At 51.6% G+C, this 16,933-nt stretch overlaps 2 protein-coding genes across 5 annotated transcripts; one reads left to right on the top strand and one right to left on the bottom strand.

Moving 5' to 3' along the window:
* The first annotated feature begins 4,866 nt into the window (after positions 1-4,866).
* On the top strand, positions 4,867-13,953 carry PPP2R5B (protein phosphatase 2 regulatory subunit B'beta). Of its 3 annotated transcripts, none has more exons than XM_060302949.1 (14): positions 4,867-5,597; positions 6,097-6,511; positions 7,288-7,484; positions 8,101-8,202; positions 8,363-8,455; positions 8,581-8,711; positions 10,155-10,214; positions 10,315-10,423; positions 10,977-11,030; positions 11,104-11,154; positions 11,279-11,398; positions 12,253-12,380; positions 12,648-12,749; positions 13,158-13,953. In XM_060302949.1, the coding sequence occupies exons 2-14, from the start codon at positions 6,313-6,315 to the stop codon at positions 13,303-13,305; spliced, it is 1,494 nt and encodes a 497-aa protein (XP_060158932.1). In that variant the 5' UTR covers positions 4,867-5,597; positions 6,097-6,312; the 3' UTR covers positions 13,306-13,953. The 3 variants fall into 3 exon arrangements, with proteins under 3 accessions (XP_060158932.1, XP_030689547.1, XP_060158933.1); XM_030833687.2 differs by having other exon boundaries at positions 6,056-6,511; XM_060302950.1 differs by having other exon boundaries at positions 4,870-5,597; positions 6,426-6,511.
* Positions 13,954-14,072: 119 nt separating this feature from the next.
* Positions 14,073-15,315, bottom strand: GPHA2 (glycoprotein hormone subunit alpha 2). 2 transcript variants are annotated; one of them, XM_030833693.3, is made up of 4 exons: positions 15,242-15,290; positions 14,737-14,839; positions 14,374-14,558; positions 14,073-14,262 (listed from the first exon to the last, which is right to left on the bottom strand). In XM_030833693.3, the coding sequence occupies exons 2-4, from the start codon at positions 14,837-14,839 to the stop codon at positions 14,161-14,163; spliced, it is 390 nt and encodes a 129-aa protein (XP_030689553.2). In that variant the 5' UTR covers positions 15,242-15,290; the 3' UTR covers positions 14,073-14,160. The 2 variants fall into 2 exon arrangements, with proteins under 2 accessions (XP_030689553.2, XP_030689552.2); XM_030833692.3 differs by having other exon boundaries at positions 14,073-14,558; positions 15,242-15,315.
* Positions 15,316-16,933: the final 1,618 nt, after the last annotated feature.

Genomic DNA, 16,933 nt, shown 5'->3' with positions numbered 1-16,933 from the left:
AGTTCCTTTAGGAACTTTTCTAAGTGGGAAACACTAGAGAAGAAAAGGACCTACAAAAACAAACCCATAACAATTAAGAAAATGGTAATAGAAACATACATATCGATAATTACCTTAAACGTGAATGGGTTAAATGCTCCAACCAAAAGACACAGGCTTGCTGAATGGATACAAAAACAAGACCCATCTATATGCTGTCTACAAGAGACCCACTTCAGACCTAGGGACACATACAGACTGAAAGTAAGGGGATGGAAAAAGATATTCCATGCAAATGGAAGTCAAAACAAAGCTGGAGTAGCAATACTCATATCAGATAAAATAGACTTTAAAATAAAGAATGTTACAGGAGACAAGGAAGGACACTACATAATGATCAAGGGATCAATCCAAGAAGAAGATATAACAATTATAAATATATATGCACCCAACATAGGAGCACCTCAATACATAAGGCAACTGCTAACAGCTATAAAAGAGGAAATCAAGAATAACACAATAATAGTGGGGGGCTTTAACACCTCACTTACACCAATGGACAGATCATCCAGAGAGAAAATTAATAAGGAAACACAAGCTTTAAATGAAATAATAGACCAGATAGATTTAATTGATATTTATAGGACATTCCATCCAAAAACAGCAGATTACACTTTCTTCTCAAATGCACACGGGACATTCTCCAGGATGGATCACATCCTGGGTCAGAAATCAAGCCTCAGTAAATTTAAGAAAACTGAAACCATATCAAGCATCTTTTCTGACTACAACACTATGAGATGAGAAATAAATTACAGGGGAAAAAAACGTAAAAAACACAAACACATGGAGGCTAAACAATACGTTACTAAATAACCAAGAGATCACTGAAGAAATCAAAGAGGAAATCAAAAAATACCTAGAGACAAATGACAACGAAAACACGACAATCCAAAACCTATGGGATGCAGCAAAAGCAGTTCTAAGAGGAAAGTTTATAGCAATACAAGCCTACCTCAAGAAACAAGAAAAATCTCAAATAAACAATCTAACCTTACACCTAAAGGAACTAAAGAAAGAAGAACAAATGAAACCCAAAGTTAGTAGAAGGAAGTAAATCATAAGATGAGAGCAGAAATAAATGAAACAAAGAAAACAGTAGCAAAGATCAATAAAACTAAACGCTGGTTCTTTGAGAAGATAAACAAAATTGATAAACCTTTAGCCAGACTCATTAAGAAATAGAGGGAGAGGACTCAAATCAATAAAATTAGAAATGAAAAAGGAGCAGTTACAAGAGACACCGCAGAAATACAGAGCATCATAAGAGACTCCTACAAGCAACTCTATGCCAATAAAATGGACAACCTGGAAGAAATGGACAAATTCTTAGAAAGGTATAATCTTCCAAGACTGAACCAGGAAGAAACAGAAAATATGAACAGACTAATCACAAGTAACGAAATTGAAACTGTGATTAAAAATCTTCCAACAAACGAAAGTCCAGGACCGGATGGCTTCACAGGTGAATTCTATCAAACATTTAGAGAAGAGCTAACACCCATCCTTCTCAAACTCTTCCAAAAATTTGCAGAGGAAGGAACACTCCCAAACTCATTCTATGAGGCCACCATCACCCTGATACCAAAACCAGACAAAGATACTACAAAAAAAGAAAATTACAGATCAGTATCACTGATGAATATAGATGCAAAAATCCTCAACAAAATACTTGCAAATGGAATCCAACAACACATTAAAAGGATCATACACCATGATCAAGTGGGATTTATCCCAGGGATGCAAGGTTTCTTCAATATACGCAAATCAATCAATGTGATACACCATATTAACAAATTGAGGAGTAAAAACCATATGATCGGGCTTCCCTGGTGGTGCAGTGGTTGAGAGTCCGCCTGCCGATGCAGGGGACACGGGTTCGTGCCCCGGTCCGGGAAGATCCCACATGCCGTGGAGTGGCTAGGCCCATGAGCCATGGCCGCTGAGCCTGCTCCTCCGGAGGCTGTGCTCCGCAATGGGAGAGGCCACAAAAGTGAGAGGTCCGCATACCACAAACAAACAAACAAACAAACAAACAAAAAAACCATATGATCATCTCAATAGATGCAGAAAAACCTTTTGACAAAATTCAACACCCATTTATGATAAAAACTCTCCAGAAAGTGGGCATAGAGGGAACCTATCTCAACATAATAAAGGCCCTATACAACAGACCCACAGCAAACATCATTCTCAATGGTGAAAAACTGAAAGCATTTCCTCTAAGATCAGGAACAAGACAAGGATGTCCACTCTCACCACTATTATTCAACATAGCTTTGGAAGTCCTAGCCATGGCAGTCAGAGAAGACAAATAAATAAAAGGAATACAAATTGGAAAAGAAGGAATAAAACTGTCACTGTTTGCAGATAACAAGATACTATACATAGAGAATCCTAAAGATGCCACCAGAAAACTACTAGAGTTAATCAATGAATTTGGTAAAGTTGCAGGATACAAAATTAATGGACAGAAATCTCTTGCATTGGTATACACTAACAATGAAAGATCAGAAAGAGAAATTAAGGAAACAATCCCATTCACCTTTGCAACAAAAAGAATAAAATACCTAGGAATAAACCTAGTAAGGAGGTAAAAGACCTGTATGCGGAAAACTATGACACTGATGAAAGAAATCAAAGATGATACAAACAGATGGAGAGATATACCATGTTCTTGGACTGGAAGAATCATATTGTGAAAATGACTATACTACCCAAAGCAATCTACAGCTTCAGTGCAATCCCTATCAAATTACCAGTGGCATCTTTTACAGAACTAGAACAAAAAAATCTTAAAATTTGTATGGAAACACAAAAGACCGCGAATAGCCAAAGCAGTCTTGAGGGAAGAAAATGGAGCTGGAAGAATCAGACTCCCTGACTTCAGACTATACTACAAAGCTACAGTAATCAAGACAATATGGTACTGGCACAAAAACAGAAACATAGATCAATGGAACAGGATAGAAAGCCCAGAGATAAACTCATGCACCTATGGTCAACTAATTTATGACAAAGGAGGCAAAGATATACAATGGAGAAAAGAGTCTCTTCAATAAGTGGTGCTGGGAAAACTGGACTGCTACATGTAAAAGAATGAAATTAGCACACTCCCTAACACCAATACACCAAAATAAACCCAAAATGGATTAGAGACCTAAATGTAAGACCAGACACTATAAAACTCTTAGAGGAAAACATAGGAAGAACACTCTTTGACATAAATCATAGCAAGATCTTTTTTGATCCACCTCCTAGAGTAATGGAAATAAAAACAAAAGTAAACAAATGGGATCTAATGAAACTTAAAAGCTTTTGCAAAGCAAACTACAAACAAGAGGAAAAGGCAGCCCTCAGAATGGGAGAAAATATTTGCAAATGAATCAACCGACAAAGGATTAATCTCCAAAATATATAAACAACTTATGCAGCTCAATACTAAAAAAAAAAAAAACCCAATCCAAAAATGGGCACAAGACCTAAATAGACATTTCTCCAAAGAAGACTTACAGATGGCCAAGAAGCACATGAAAAGCTGCTCAACATCACTAATTATTAGAGAAATGCAAATCAAAACTACAATGGGGTATCACCTCACACCGGTTAGAATGGGCATCATCAGAAAATCTACAAACAACAAGTGCTGGAGAGGGTGTGGAGAAAAGGGAACCCTCTTGCACTGTTGGTGGGAATGGAAATTCATACAGCCACTATGGAGAACGGTATGGAGGTTCCTTAAGAAACTAAAAATAGAATTACCATATGACCCAGCAATCCCAGTACTGGGCATATACCCAGAGAAAACCATAATTCAAAAATACACATGCAAAAAAAAATACACATGCACCCCAATGTTCATTGCAGCACTATTTACAATATCTAGGTCATGGAAGCAACCTAAATGCCCATGGACAGACGAATGGTTAAAGAAGTTGTGGTACGTATATACAATGGAATATTACTCAGCCATAAAAAAAAAACAAAATTGGGTCATTTGTAGAGACGTGGATGGATCCAGAGGCTGTCATACAGAGTGAAGTAAGTCAGAAAGAGAAAAACAAATATTGTATATTAACACATATATGTGGAACCTAGATAAATGGTACAGAGGAACTGGTTTGCAGGGCAGAAATAGAGACATAGATATAGAGAACAAACATATGGACACCAAGGGGGTAAAATGGCAGGGTGGGGTTGTGTGGGGTGGGATGAACTGGGAGATTGGGATTGACATGTATACACTAATATGTATAAAATAGATAATTAATAATGTGCTGTATAAAAAATAAATAAAATAAAATTCAAAAAACAAAACAAACAAAATTGCTGGGTGGAGATTTCACAGCATATTGTAGGGGATGGAGTCCAGGGGAATGAAAGGTGTTGGGGTCCAGAGTGCTAGGAAGGGGGTCCCGGACTACAAGCTGGAAAATTTTGGCAGGAATGCCAAACTCCTGGAAGTCCACCTGTGCCTTGGATACCCTGCAGCAGGATTTTGAACAGGAGACCCCAGTAGCACATCTTAGGTCCCAAAGGGGCTGGGAGTTCCATCCAGGGAGGCTAGCTTGCCTGGGGTGGGGTGGCAGCACCATGGAGCACCCCCTGCTCTGATGCTTTGCCACTCCTAGGCTGGCCCTTTAAACCCAGATCATGATGTCACCTTAGACAGCAAGCGACGGGAGGGGGACTGCAGGCCTGAGGAAGGACTGCATTTCCCAGCAGCCTTGGGTGCACCACACCCCTCCCAGCAGGCACTGGCTCACTGCAGACTATTAACCAGTCCAGTGCCAGTTTCTACTGGGGTTTTGAAGCGTCCAGCCATTCTGGAGTGAGGGTGGGGTTCCCTTGGGGGTGGAATGCCTGGGGCACAGATGGAGCAGGCCAAATCTTTGGGCCTGGCATAGGATTGGGCCTCTTTCCTGCCGGAGTCCTGGCATCGCCCCCAGCTTCCTGGTGCAGACTCCTGAGTTTTCCTCTCTCCCTATGCAGTCTCCCTTGCAGAAAGCAGGAACCCAGCGCCAGTTGGACCCCTTCCCGCTCAGCTTCAGTCTTGTCCCTGGGTGCCCGCAGGGATTACCCCTTTGGTCAGGCAGCCGCTTTTATTGGTGAGGGGACTACATCTCCCAGCTGCCCCGGGCGGGAACTTCCTGACGCAGCACCCCACCCACCCACCCCGCCCCCGGCCCCCAAACCCGCGGGGATGTGCGGGCCGACTGGGGGAGGTGACTTGATGTCATCGTGAGCAGCTGGGCGGCGGGTGCCGGTGCGCACAGAGCCGGGGCTCCTGTGGTGCTGCGCGGGTTGGGTGCCACGACTTGAGGAGAGGTCTGCGCGCTGCCCCGGCCAGCCCAGAGCCCGTCGCGCGCCCGCGCCCCGACGCGGGGCTGAGTTGGGTGCACGCTCCGGCCCCCCCGGAGCCAGAGAGAGAACCCAGGAGCGCCGCCGCCCAGCGCCAGCGCCCTGAACCGGACCGCGGCTCGGGAGCCCTGAACAGCTGCTCCCTCCCCACCGGCAGCCCCTGGAGGGTCGGCGACCAAAGTCTGGGCATCTGAGAAGTGAGTGGCCCCCCCTCGAGAGGCAGATGAGATCTGGGAGCGAGGAAGGAGAAACTGAGGCGGGGGGAGGCTGCGGGTCGTGGAGGGGCAGGGGGATGGGACCCTCATTCTTGGGGAAGTCCCTGGTGACTGGATTAGTGGAGCAGAAACGGGGGCCCCATTCTGTTAGGGGCCAGGGATGAGGAACGAGGTCCCCGTTCCAGGTAAGGTCTGGCTGGCGGGAGAGGCCCTATTTCGAGATGGGTTGTTTTGGAGTCTGGGGCCTTTCAGTCAGGGAGAAGGGAGGGCCCTGTCTCCTGTGGGAGAGGGCTGCACCTCTCTTCAGGGTCTGGGCCAGGGTAGGAGGGAAAGAAGACTTGGGCGCTCCGCCGCAGCCCCACAGGCTGTCCTGAAAGAACTGACAGGCTCTCTCTGTCTCTTTCTTGCTGACCTCTCTGCCCTGACTTCTTTTTTAAAAGAGCCAGGGTGGGAACCCTAACTGGACTCTTCCGACCCTCAGGAAGGACCTGAGACCTGAGCCATCCTCCTCTCTACCGTGCTTGCCCCCCAGGACTGGGCAGTTGCCAGAGGCCCTGGGGGGGGGGCCAGGACTGTGCTGTGCTCCTCCCCACCGCACAGGATGGGCCCAAGTTAGTCAGCCCAGCCTCACGCAGCATCCTGCAGGCCCAGAGGGAAGCTCAGGGGCTCTGAAGGCTTGGCCCACCGCCTGACCGCCATGGAGACGAAGCTGCCCCCCGCGAGCACCCCCGGCAGCCCCTCGTCCCCAGGGCTGTCCCCGGTGCCCCCACCCGACAAGGTGGACGGCTTCTCCCGCCGTTCCCTCCGCAGGGCCCGGCCCCGGCGGTCCCACAGCTCCTCTCAATTCCGCTATCAGAGCAACCAGCAGGAACTCATCCCACTGCCCCTGCTCAAAGGTGAGCCCGGTCTTGGCTCCGGGGCTACCTGAGTCCTGGAGTGGGCAAGTGAGATTTGGGGGTGGGGTGGTGGGAAGCAGCTGGCAGCTGCGATCAGAGGGAGTCTGGACGGCCCCTTCCAGGCCAGGGACTCCAGCACCTGACCGCCACTTCCCAGCCCTCTACCCTCTCTGCTGACGCATGGCCTGACTGGCCTGTCATCCTTGGAGGTGGGGCATCTGGAGGTGGCGCCACCCTGGGGGGCAGACCAGGGCCAAGGGTGGGGCCTACAGCTTGGGTTCCAGGAGGCCACTACCAGCCCAGCTGCTGCCGGGGTCCTGGGGCAGGTGCTTAGCACGCTTCCCTGCAGTCACCGTGAGGTCCCCCCAGCTCTGGGCTACAGGGCCCAACTGGCTGAGGCAGAGGCACCCGAGAGGTCCTCGGTGCTGGCTCTCCTCCCCACTTCTGGCTCTTAGAACAGAGTGCCGCCTATGAGAGGGAGGCAGTGGCTGTTTGGGCACCTGTGGAAAGGCCAGGCAGCCAGGGTCTGTTCCCATGCTTTAAAGTCAGGCTATCGTGTTCTCTGAGCCTAGGTTAGGATGAAGAGATGAAGCTCCTTTACTTCACAAGAATGGAGGATGGGACAGAAGTTGTTTGCTTTCTGCAAGGAGTGGGAGATGGCACAAAAGCATGGGGTCTGGGGGGCAGAGGAGCCAGCCTTAGGGATTAGGAGGGCCCGCCCCTGCCCAGAGCTGTGGCAGCTGGGGCCCAGGCTCAGCCCCCTCCTTCCTCCCCAGATGTGCCAGCCTCTGAGCTGCATGAGCTGCTGAGCCGGAAGCTGGCCCAGTGTGGGGTGATGTTTGACTTCTTGGACTGTGTGGCCGACCTGAAGGGGAAGGAGGTGAAGCGGGCGGCGCTCAATGAGCTGGTGGAGTGTGTGGGGAGCACTCGGGGGGTCCTCATTGAGCCTGTCTACCCAGACATCATCCGCATGGTGAGTACCTGGCACCTGGCCTCTGGGGGAGGGCTTGGTGCCCATGGGAACCCTAAGCCTGCCTGCGGAGCCCCCGTGCGGAGAATAAACCCACAGTCTTTGGCTTGGCCTCGAGGCCCACATCTTCCTCCCGCGCAACCCCTGTCCCAGCCCCACTGCTGCCCAGCACCCAGCCAGTGTAGGTAACTCAGTGCCTCCTGGGCTTGTCCCACCCTGCTCTTTTGCTTATGCTCTCCTGAGGCCTGGTGTGCACTCCCACCACGTTCCTTATCGCCATGGCCTGGCTCAGGTGCTGCCTCTTCCATGAAGCCTCTCTCAATGCCCAAGCTAGAAATCTCCCTTTTGCTGCTTAGAATGTCCTTAGACCTTACCACTTCCCATCTCGTCTTCCCTGCTGGACTGCACCTGATAGAGGGCAGGGATGTATCTCATCCACCCCTGGGTCCCCAACCCTGGGCCCAGGTCTATCCATGAACTAGATGTTCAGGTAATGATTGCCAAGGAGTGAACTGGTTGCTTGGGTAGGTGCTGAGGCCCATCAAACTTTGGATGAGGGATGTCCTGGTTTCCACCTTCAAGGGTTCTTCCGTAGAGAACCCTGACTCTGTCCCCTCAGATCTCAGTGAATATCTTCCGGACGCTGCCGCCCAGTGAGAACCCTGAATTTGACCCTGAAGAGGATGAGCCCAACCTTGAGCCTTCATGGCCACATCTTCAGGTATGAGGGCTGGGGAAGACAGGGATCTGAGTTTCAGAAGAGATCCGAGGAGAGGGTAGAGGGTCTCCTTAGGCCCCGAACTGTTGGATGAGGGCCACAGGGCAGGATGAGGGGGGAGGCTGCTCCTGAACTCACCTTTCTGTCTGTTCCCCTCCTCCAGCTGGTATACGAGTTTTTCCTGCGTTTCTTGGAGAGCCCAGACTTCCAGCCCTCCGTGGCCAAGAGATACGTGGATCAAAAGTTTGTCCTGATGGTGAAGTGGGGAGCCCAGGCCGGGTGGTGTCATGGGGCAGGGGCAGGCTCTCTGAGTGGCGTGGGGATAGGATGGAAGCAACCTGGCTTGGCCTCTTTCCTAACCCCTGATCCTGTGTCCCACAGCTCCTGGAGCTATTTGATAGCGAGGACCCTCGGGAGCGTGAGTACCTCAAGACCATCTTGCACAGGGTCTATGGAAAGTTCCTGGGGCTCCGGGCCTACATCCGCAAACAGTGCAGCCATATCTTCCTCCGGTGGGTGCCTGCGGCCTACCCCGCTGGGACCTGGGGAGGGAGGGAGAGAGCTATGGGGAGAAGACAGAGCAAAAGCTTCTGGGCTTGGGGGCCCAGTTTCTTCTTGGCAACATATTATATAATTTTTGCTTATACAAATCCTGTGAGATCAGTAGAGAAAGGGTATTTATTTCCATTTTACAGATGAGGAAATTGAGGCTGAGAGATGAAGTGGTTTGCAGGGACTAGGTCAGTTCAGGGGGCCTAGGATCTAATGTCACACCAGGTCTTAAGGACCCAAAGAATGAGATTCTTTCTGCAAATATGTATTGAGCGCCAGTGCCCACTGGGCATCAGGGACCCACATTGCCTTGTAGTTGAGACTGGCTCTTGAGCTAGATGGTCTGTGTTTGAGTTTGGTTCAAATATTTGGGTGAACTTGGGCAAATTATTTAAGCTCTCTCCTAGTCTCCTCGTCTCTAGAATGGGAATGATAACTATGCTACACAGAGATAATCATCAAGATGAAATGAGGCAGTGCCTTCAAAGCACTCAGTGTAGCTCCTGGACCAAGGCCGGAACTCTGAAACATTAGCTTTTATCGTTATTAGCTAAAAAATAGGTGAGGCACGATCCCTCTCCTCCAGGAGCTCAGTGTATTAGATCCCTTGCTTATTAACTTTGCGGCAAGTTTCATTGAACTGCTGAGCCTTGATTTCTTCATCTATATAATGGATCTAATAAGGTCTACCTCCTGGGATAATTTTGAGAAGTACATAGCACAGAATAGACACTGTAAGTGTTTGTCATTCTTTTGGTTGATTGGCATGAGGAGTGGAGGACTCAGGCTAGGTGCCTATGGACTGGATGGGGACCAGGTAATGAGGGTTAGGGTCTCGGGGAGGAAGAGACGAGTTGGAATGCTTCATAGAAGAGAGGTTTGAATACCAGAGGGGAAAGGGTGGGTGGGATGAATTGGGAGATTGGGGTTGACATATATATGCTATTGGTACTATGTATAGAACGGATAGCTAATGAGAAGCTACTGTATAGCACAGGGAACTCTACTCAATGCTCTGTGGTGACCTAAATGGGACGGAAATCCAAAAAAGAGGGGATATATGTATATGTATAGCTGATTCACTCTGCTGTACAGTAGAAACTAACACAACATTGTAAAGCAACCATACTCCAATAAAAATTTAAAAAAAAAAGAAGAAGAAGAAAGGTTTGAGCTGGGACCCAGAGTGGCACTGGTGGCTGGGCTGAGAAGGGTAATAAAGAGGTGGGTGTGGATCTCAGTGGGGCCTCGTTTGGGGTTTGGGGAAGGGAGCACAGCCTCTGGGTGGGGAGAGAGTTGGATTGATGTGCAGGCTGGGGGTGGGCAGGCAGGGTGACAGAGAGGAGGGCTGGGCCTGCTCCAACTGCCTTGAGCCCTTCTGCATCCTTTTCTTCCTCTCAAAGGTTCATCTATGAACTCGAGCACTTCAATGGCGTGGCTGAGCTGCTGGAGATCTTAGGAAGGTGACTCTCTCTGGGCATCAGCTGGAGCCTCAGGATTCTGGGAGGAGGGACTGAGGCCCAGTCATGCCAACCCTCCTCATCTCTTCTGCCCCCTCCTCAGCATCATCAACGGCTTTGCGCTGCCCCTGAAGACCGAGCACAAGCAGTTTCTGGTTCGAGTCCTGATTCCCCTGCACTCTGTCAAGTCGCTGTCTGTCTTTCACGCCCAGGTAAGGCCCAGGCCTGGTCCTGCCACGGCAGAGAGGTCCTGACAGAGTCAGGGCAGCCACCCGGGCCCGCAGAGCCAGCCTGACACTCTGATTTCAGCCACACTAAAAGCGTGAACTCACGGGATCCTCTCTCACCTTTTTCTTGACTAATTCTGTTCCGTCTACCGTAGAGAATCCCCATGACCGTTTAAGGCCGATCTCAGACATAGCTGAAGCTCTGAAGACTTCCCAGCCCCCTCCCGCTTGACCTGCCTGTGCAGGCTTGAGCTCTCCTCCTTCTGTATTCCCATAGATCATGATACAGATTCCGGTTAAGGAACCTTTTGTAAAATTTGTAAGGACTAGTTTGCTGAATGTTTCCCCTGTGAGGTCATTATTGTGTCCCTGCACACCAAGCATGGTGCTTGGTGTATCCTAGGTGGTCAGTAAATGATTGGTGACTAAGAGAATAGACATAGGAAATGAGCCAATGTCTAGCGTCCTGTCCTGGTCCCCTCCTGACCCCTGTCCTCTTTCTCTGTGCCTCCTCCTCACCCACCACGCCCCGCTGCAGCTGGCATACTGTGTGGTACAGTTCCTGGAGAAGGATGCCACTTTGACAGAGCATGTGAGTACCTCTGGGGGGAAGGGCAAGCCCCCACCCCTGCAGGTCTGACTCTTTTCTGCCTCAACTCCCACAGGTGATCCGGGGTCTGCTCAAATACTGGCCAAAAACCTGTACCCAGAAGGAGGTATGAAGAAGGGCTTTGATGTCCACCACAGGGAGGTTGGGAGGGCTCAGCTTCCAGAGGGCAGGCAGGTGTGTGTCAGGGGAGGTGGGAACTGCTGCTCCCTGTGTCCCTTCCCCCACCCCAGGTGATGTTTCTGGGGGAGATGGAAGAGATTCTGGATGTCATTGAGCCCTCCCAGTTCGTGAAGATCCAGGAGCCCCTCTTCAAGCAGGTGGCTCGCTGTGTGTCCAGCCCCCATTTCCAGGTATGGGGCTGGAATGGGTGGGGGTGAGAGCCAGGGTATGGACTGGTAAGGTTGGCAAGTTGACCTAACACAGCTTCCTCTGCCCTCAGTTTCTCCTCTGGACCTTCCTGGGTCTAATAATGGGGAGATGCTGGTCTTAGGGTCAGGAGACCTGGGGTCAAGCCTCAGATCCACCTCCCACTGGCTGAGGAGCCTTGAGCAAATCACTTCACCACTCTGAGTCAGATTAGGCTTCCTTATCTGTAGAATGGGCCAACAGGTGGTGATGAGAGCCGAAGAGATGGCAGCATAAGCACATTTCATAAACTGAAATGGATGTTTAGCAAACGTCCATGAATGGGACGGATGGTTGTCCGCTTCCTTAGTGGCCTTAGATTTCATTAGCCCCACTTCAGAGCCCAGCAAGGCTTCTCCACACCATCCAGGCTGGCTGTAACCAGTGTTCTCCTACACGTGTGTGCAGACTTTCATTTTTATGAGCCATACCTGGTGGTTGTCAATTTTTCCTTCAGTTTACTGAATACCTCATTTGATGCTTACAACAGCCGTATGGAGGTAGCTATTATTAGCCCCACTTTACAGATTTGAAAACAGAGGCTGAGGGGTTAAATACCCTGTCCAAAATCACGTGGCCAGTGTGTAGTGGAGCCAGGATTCTCCTCTGAGCGTTGGACTCCTAATCCAGTGTTCTTTTCACCTCACCATGTTGCTTCCTCCCGTGGGTCAGATGAGCCCTGAAGACGGGGTGCGTGGAGGGCAGGGCGCCCTGGGTTTTGGGTTGGGGATGGATACCAGGCCTTGCATGTGCAGGGAAGCCACTGCCAGGCGCCTACTCTGCCATCTCGCTGCCCCAGGTTGCAGAGCGGGCTCTGTATTTCTGGAACAATGAGTATATCCTGAGCCTCATTGAGGACAACTGCCATACTGTGCTGCCTGCTGTGTTTGGGACCCTCTACCAAGTCTCCAAGGAGCACTGGAATCAGTGAGTGCCCAGGCCTTGACCTAACCCACAGAACCTGGGGCAGGGCCAGCCAGTCCAGAACTGGGGTTACTGCTAGCTGGAGAGGATCAGGGAAGGCATCCGAAGATGGCAGAGGGGTGGTGAAAGGGGCAGGCAGAGGGCGGTGCTTGTGGTGTTCAGGGCTGCATGCTGTATTTGGGACACAGGGACAGGCAGAATGCCAGAGAGGGAGGTGGGACCCAACTGAAATTGCTCTCATCTCTCACCCCCTCCCTTGACCCTGCCAAGAACCATTGTGTCTCTGATCTACAATGTGCTCAAGACCTTCATGGAGATGAATGGGAAGCTGTTTGATGAGCTCACAGCCTCCTACAAGCTGGAAAAGCAGCAGTGAGTGCTGGGAGGCTGGACATGGAGGGAGAGGGGAGAAAAGCAGAAAAGAACCAGTTCCTAATGGTTGGAGGGAACCGAAGAGGACAACCCACATCCCACCTGATCAGATGTTTAAAGTCTTTCCCTATGTTTTTGCCAAGTGCTGGGGCATCCAAGCCCAGTTATCCCCTGCATCCTCCAATTATCCTCCCAAGTACTTCTTCCAGGTATGGAGCATCCTATACTTCAGCTGGGGCCTCTCAGGGCCAGGCTGATCCATCTACTCCATGACCACAGGCTGGGACCAGTCTCTCCTTAGTGCCTTCTCCCCTAAGTGGAGTCTCTTTGCAGGTGGGGTGGTGGTGAGGGAGGCTGAATTGCAGGTGGGGCCCCAGGTAAGGGAACTGCCTCACCCTCTCTCCCCAGGGAACAGCAGAAGGCCCAGGAACGTCAGGAGCTGTGGCAAGGCCTGGAGGAGCTACGGCTACGCCGGTTACAGGGGACCCAGGGGGCCAAAGAGGCCCCGCTCCAGCGGCTTACACCCCAGGTGGCCACCGGTGGAGGTCAGAGCTAAAGATCTCCAGAAGGGGAGGAGCTAAACCCAGAGCTGTCAGCCCCTCCATCCTCCCTCCTGCCCAGGGGTCCAGAGAGATACACACCTACTCCTGGCCTTGCCAGAGGGGGCTCGGAGGGCTTCCTGCCTGGCCCAGCCTGGGCAGTTTCCACTGGGGGGAGAGGAGGAGAGATGGGGGTCCGGGCAACAGAACTCTCAGGCCGTCCTGGCAGGGCTTGACCAGGGCAAGCTTGACCAGGAAGCTGCCATCAGGGATCTGCCTCTGCCCCACAAAGCTGGGCTACAGACTGCAGGCAGGTTCCCACCCCCTGCTCCCAGCCTAGGGCAAGGGGACTCGGCCCCTCACCTGCCCCACCTTGTGCCAGCGGGAGGTCCTTCCTCACCCCACCATGGGATCCATGGTCTATTTATTCTCCCCCAGCTCACCTGCAACACAGACATTATCCTGGGCCTGGGGCACCCTCCTTCCTTCCCTCCCCTCCCTTGCCCTGTACATCCTTGTCCCCTTTTTATTTATTGGGCAGGGGGAGGGGTGAGGGCACAGGCAGAAGATTCCCTGTGTCCTGGGGCAAGGGTGGGTGGTCACAGTAACCATGGTCTGTTCCCCTTTCCCTGGCTGGGGGTAGATTTAATAAAGAGAGAAACTCATGATCTGCTTGCTTTATTTAGGACAAAGAGGGAGATGAAATGATGAAGGACTGGTTAGGAAGCCAGGCAGAGGTGGGGAAGAGGCAGAAATGCCCCTCTTCTCACAGGGTTGGAGCTGTTGTCCTTGCTGAGGTTCAGGATATGTAGGATATACTCCAACATTAAACCCTCTGACCAAGGGGAGGGTGGCGGGGGGAGAAGGATGGGCTAGTAGCGCGAGAGGCGACACATGTCACACTGGCAGGCCCTGGCCGTGAAGATCTCCAGCTCCTCCCTCCGGTCCCCCCCACAATGCAGCTGCACCTTCACCTGTGGGAGAGGTGGGTGTCTGTTCCAGTCCCCTTCCTCAGGCCATCTTAGATCCCCATCTCCTCTGTCTCCCCTACCCGCAACAAGCACCACCGAGCTGGGCCCCCTCACCTTCCTCAGGCTGCTGATGGTGCAGCACTGAGAGACGGAGGTGATGTTATGTCGATAGCCACTGGCCACCAGCACCGAGTAACGGGAAGGGAAGGCGCTGGACTCGCAGTGGCCCACACAGGCCTGTGCCACATGGGAGCCCTGGCAGGTGCCTTGCCGGTCACTTCGCACCGTCACATTGAAGGCTAGAAGAAGACAGAAGAGCGGTAGATGGTGCCTTGGAGAAGGCTCGCCCAGCTCCTGTTGCCTGAGCCTCACTGGGTCCCTCGAGGGTGCTGCCTGCCCCTCTGTCCAGTCCACCAGCTCTTTGCTCCCACCCAGCTCTTTGCTCCCACCCAGCTCTCTGCTCCCAGGGTTACTTACAGTGCAAGTAGCAGCCTGGGATGGCTGCCTGTTGACCCTGGCCTTCAGTGACCACCAGGACCAGCAGGCAGAGGAGCAGGGTTTGGGGGGACGCCATGGGCATCTGAAATACAGATAGGTAGATAGATGTCTCTAGATGGGTGTGCAGGTGGGAGAGGGAGTTCTTTCAACACTGCATGCCTCCAGGTGAATGAGGCAGGGCTAGGTTGGTCTGTCTGACTGGGGTGAGGCCTGCCTGTGAGGGGCTGTCTTTTCCTTGTACCTGCCTTTGGGTGCGTGTGCATGTGGATGTGCGTATCTGTCTCTCTGGATGCGTGTGAGTGTGCACAGCTGTCCCAGTGTGACTTGTGTGTCAGCCCACTGCCGTGATTCTCCCCCCGAACTTCCTCCACCATCTGGACCACGAACCTCTGCCTCCCTCCATCTGCCCCATCTATCTGCCCGCAGGACCCTTATCTGCAGTCCCCAGCCCCTCCCAGGGCTCTTCCTGCCTCAGTGAGCTCACCACTTCCAAGGCCCAGGAGCTGAGTGGCTTGTTGAGTGGCTCCTCTGGCCTCCTGCTGGTCTCCAGGCGGTGCTGGCTCTCCGGGTTTTTATTTGCCATCTTTCTGGAGCCACGCCTTCTTGGAGGTCGGCTTTCAGGCCTGCCTTCTCTGCCTGAAGCCTCACAGCAAAACCACCTGGGAGATCCTGCTGTTCTCTGAGGTGTGGTCCTCTAGGGCGGTTTCTGCTTCCCCTATGTCCAAAAGCTGCTGGTGGCCCAGGGCTGGGAAGTGAGGTGTAGAGAAAAGCCCAGGAGCTGGTGGAGTAGGCAGCGTGTGTGCAGTTGGAGAGGGAGGGCTCTCACTGGGCTGAGTTGTGGCCACCTGGGTTCTCTTCTTTGCTATGTGACCTCGGGCAGGACACTTCTGTTTAGGGCCTTGCCAGCCCATCCTTAAAACTATTAAACTCAGCCCTGCCTGTCTCTTTTACCCACTGCAAAGGAAAGGGTGGCGAGGAGATTCTTATGGACAACGGAAATGCTATCAGTGGGGGGTCTCCTGAGAGATGCTTGGTGGCAGAGTCAGGGAGAGTCAGGGGGCTGGTTCTAAGTCCGTTTCAGAGCTTCACTTTCACTGTCAAGTGGATGACTTCTCACTCTGGGGGGTCAGCTACGGAGTGGGGCTTCCCCTAGTTTCTGGACTAACAGGGACCTGACTCCTGGAAGTGCCTAAAGCTATCAACCCCAGCAAGTCGATCATTTCGTCCAGCCATGGCTCTGGTTTTACAGGTGAGGCAACTGAGGCTCAAGAGAAGGAAAGTTACTAAAGGTCACACAGCTAGTTCATGTCAGGGCTGTTTTGGAACCCAGATCTCCTGCTATTCATGCCTGGTGCTGAATTACACTTGGGGCAAGAATGTGGCAAGTTAGAAAAAGACCCCTAGCCAGCAGGAGCCACAGGGGCCGGGGCAGGGTAGCGATCAGAAGGAAGCCTGTGGTGGTTCTGTCCCCACACACCCCAGGGCTACTGGCTCAATGACCTGCTCCGAGAGGCAGAGCCAGCCAGAGCTGGAAGGCACTGAGAGCTCATCAGATCCTACCCTTTCATTTTCCAGATGAGAAAAATAAGAACCAGAAAGGAAAGTGACTTTGCCAAGCCTTCATTATAAGCTTGTAAGTCAGAATGGCGCTCAGATCTCCAGATTCTGGAGCTGTGCCTTTGAACAGCTTTGGAAAGTGGGCTGTGTTTGGGACAGCAGGGCAAAGGCTGTAAACACAACTTGTCCCTAGTCCTCCAGTCCTCACACACGGCGACTTCCCCTTTGGCCCTCCTCCCCTCAGGTCCCAGGCCATTCAGCAGCCCACCTCTTCTCTCCTCCCCAGCCAAGGGAAAGGCGTCAGAACAAGGGGTCTCTGAGGGACTTTAGCAGTCCAGCCCCAGCGTTCCCATCCACTGAGAGTGACTTCCAGCATCTGACAATCAGCTCTGTTTAAAGACTAGGGTTGACAAAGGCTTGTTACCTTACAAGGTGGCCCATTCTAATACTGGTCATCTCTACAGTTACAAAATGATTCCTTTGGCCCTAACCTACACTGACTTCCAGTTGATCCGATAAGCTAATCTGCATTACTGTCAAAGCCAAAGGGGTAGCTAGGTGAGAAGCATTTACCTACTAAGAGACTGCACTTTGGGGCCAAACTGGGTGAACTGAGGAG

This window comes from Globicephala melas, chromosome 8 (assembly GCF_963455315.2).
Source record: "Globicephala melas chromosome 8, mGloMel1.2, whole genome shotgun sequence".
NCBI lineage: Eukaryota > Metazoa > Chordata > Mammalia > Artiodactyla > Delphinidae > Globicephala > Globicephala melas.
This window is presented reverse-complemented; position numbering and strand designations above follow the sequence as displayed.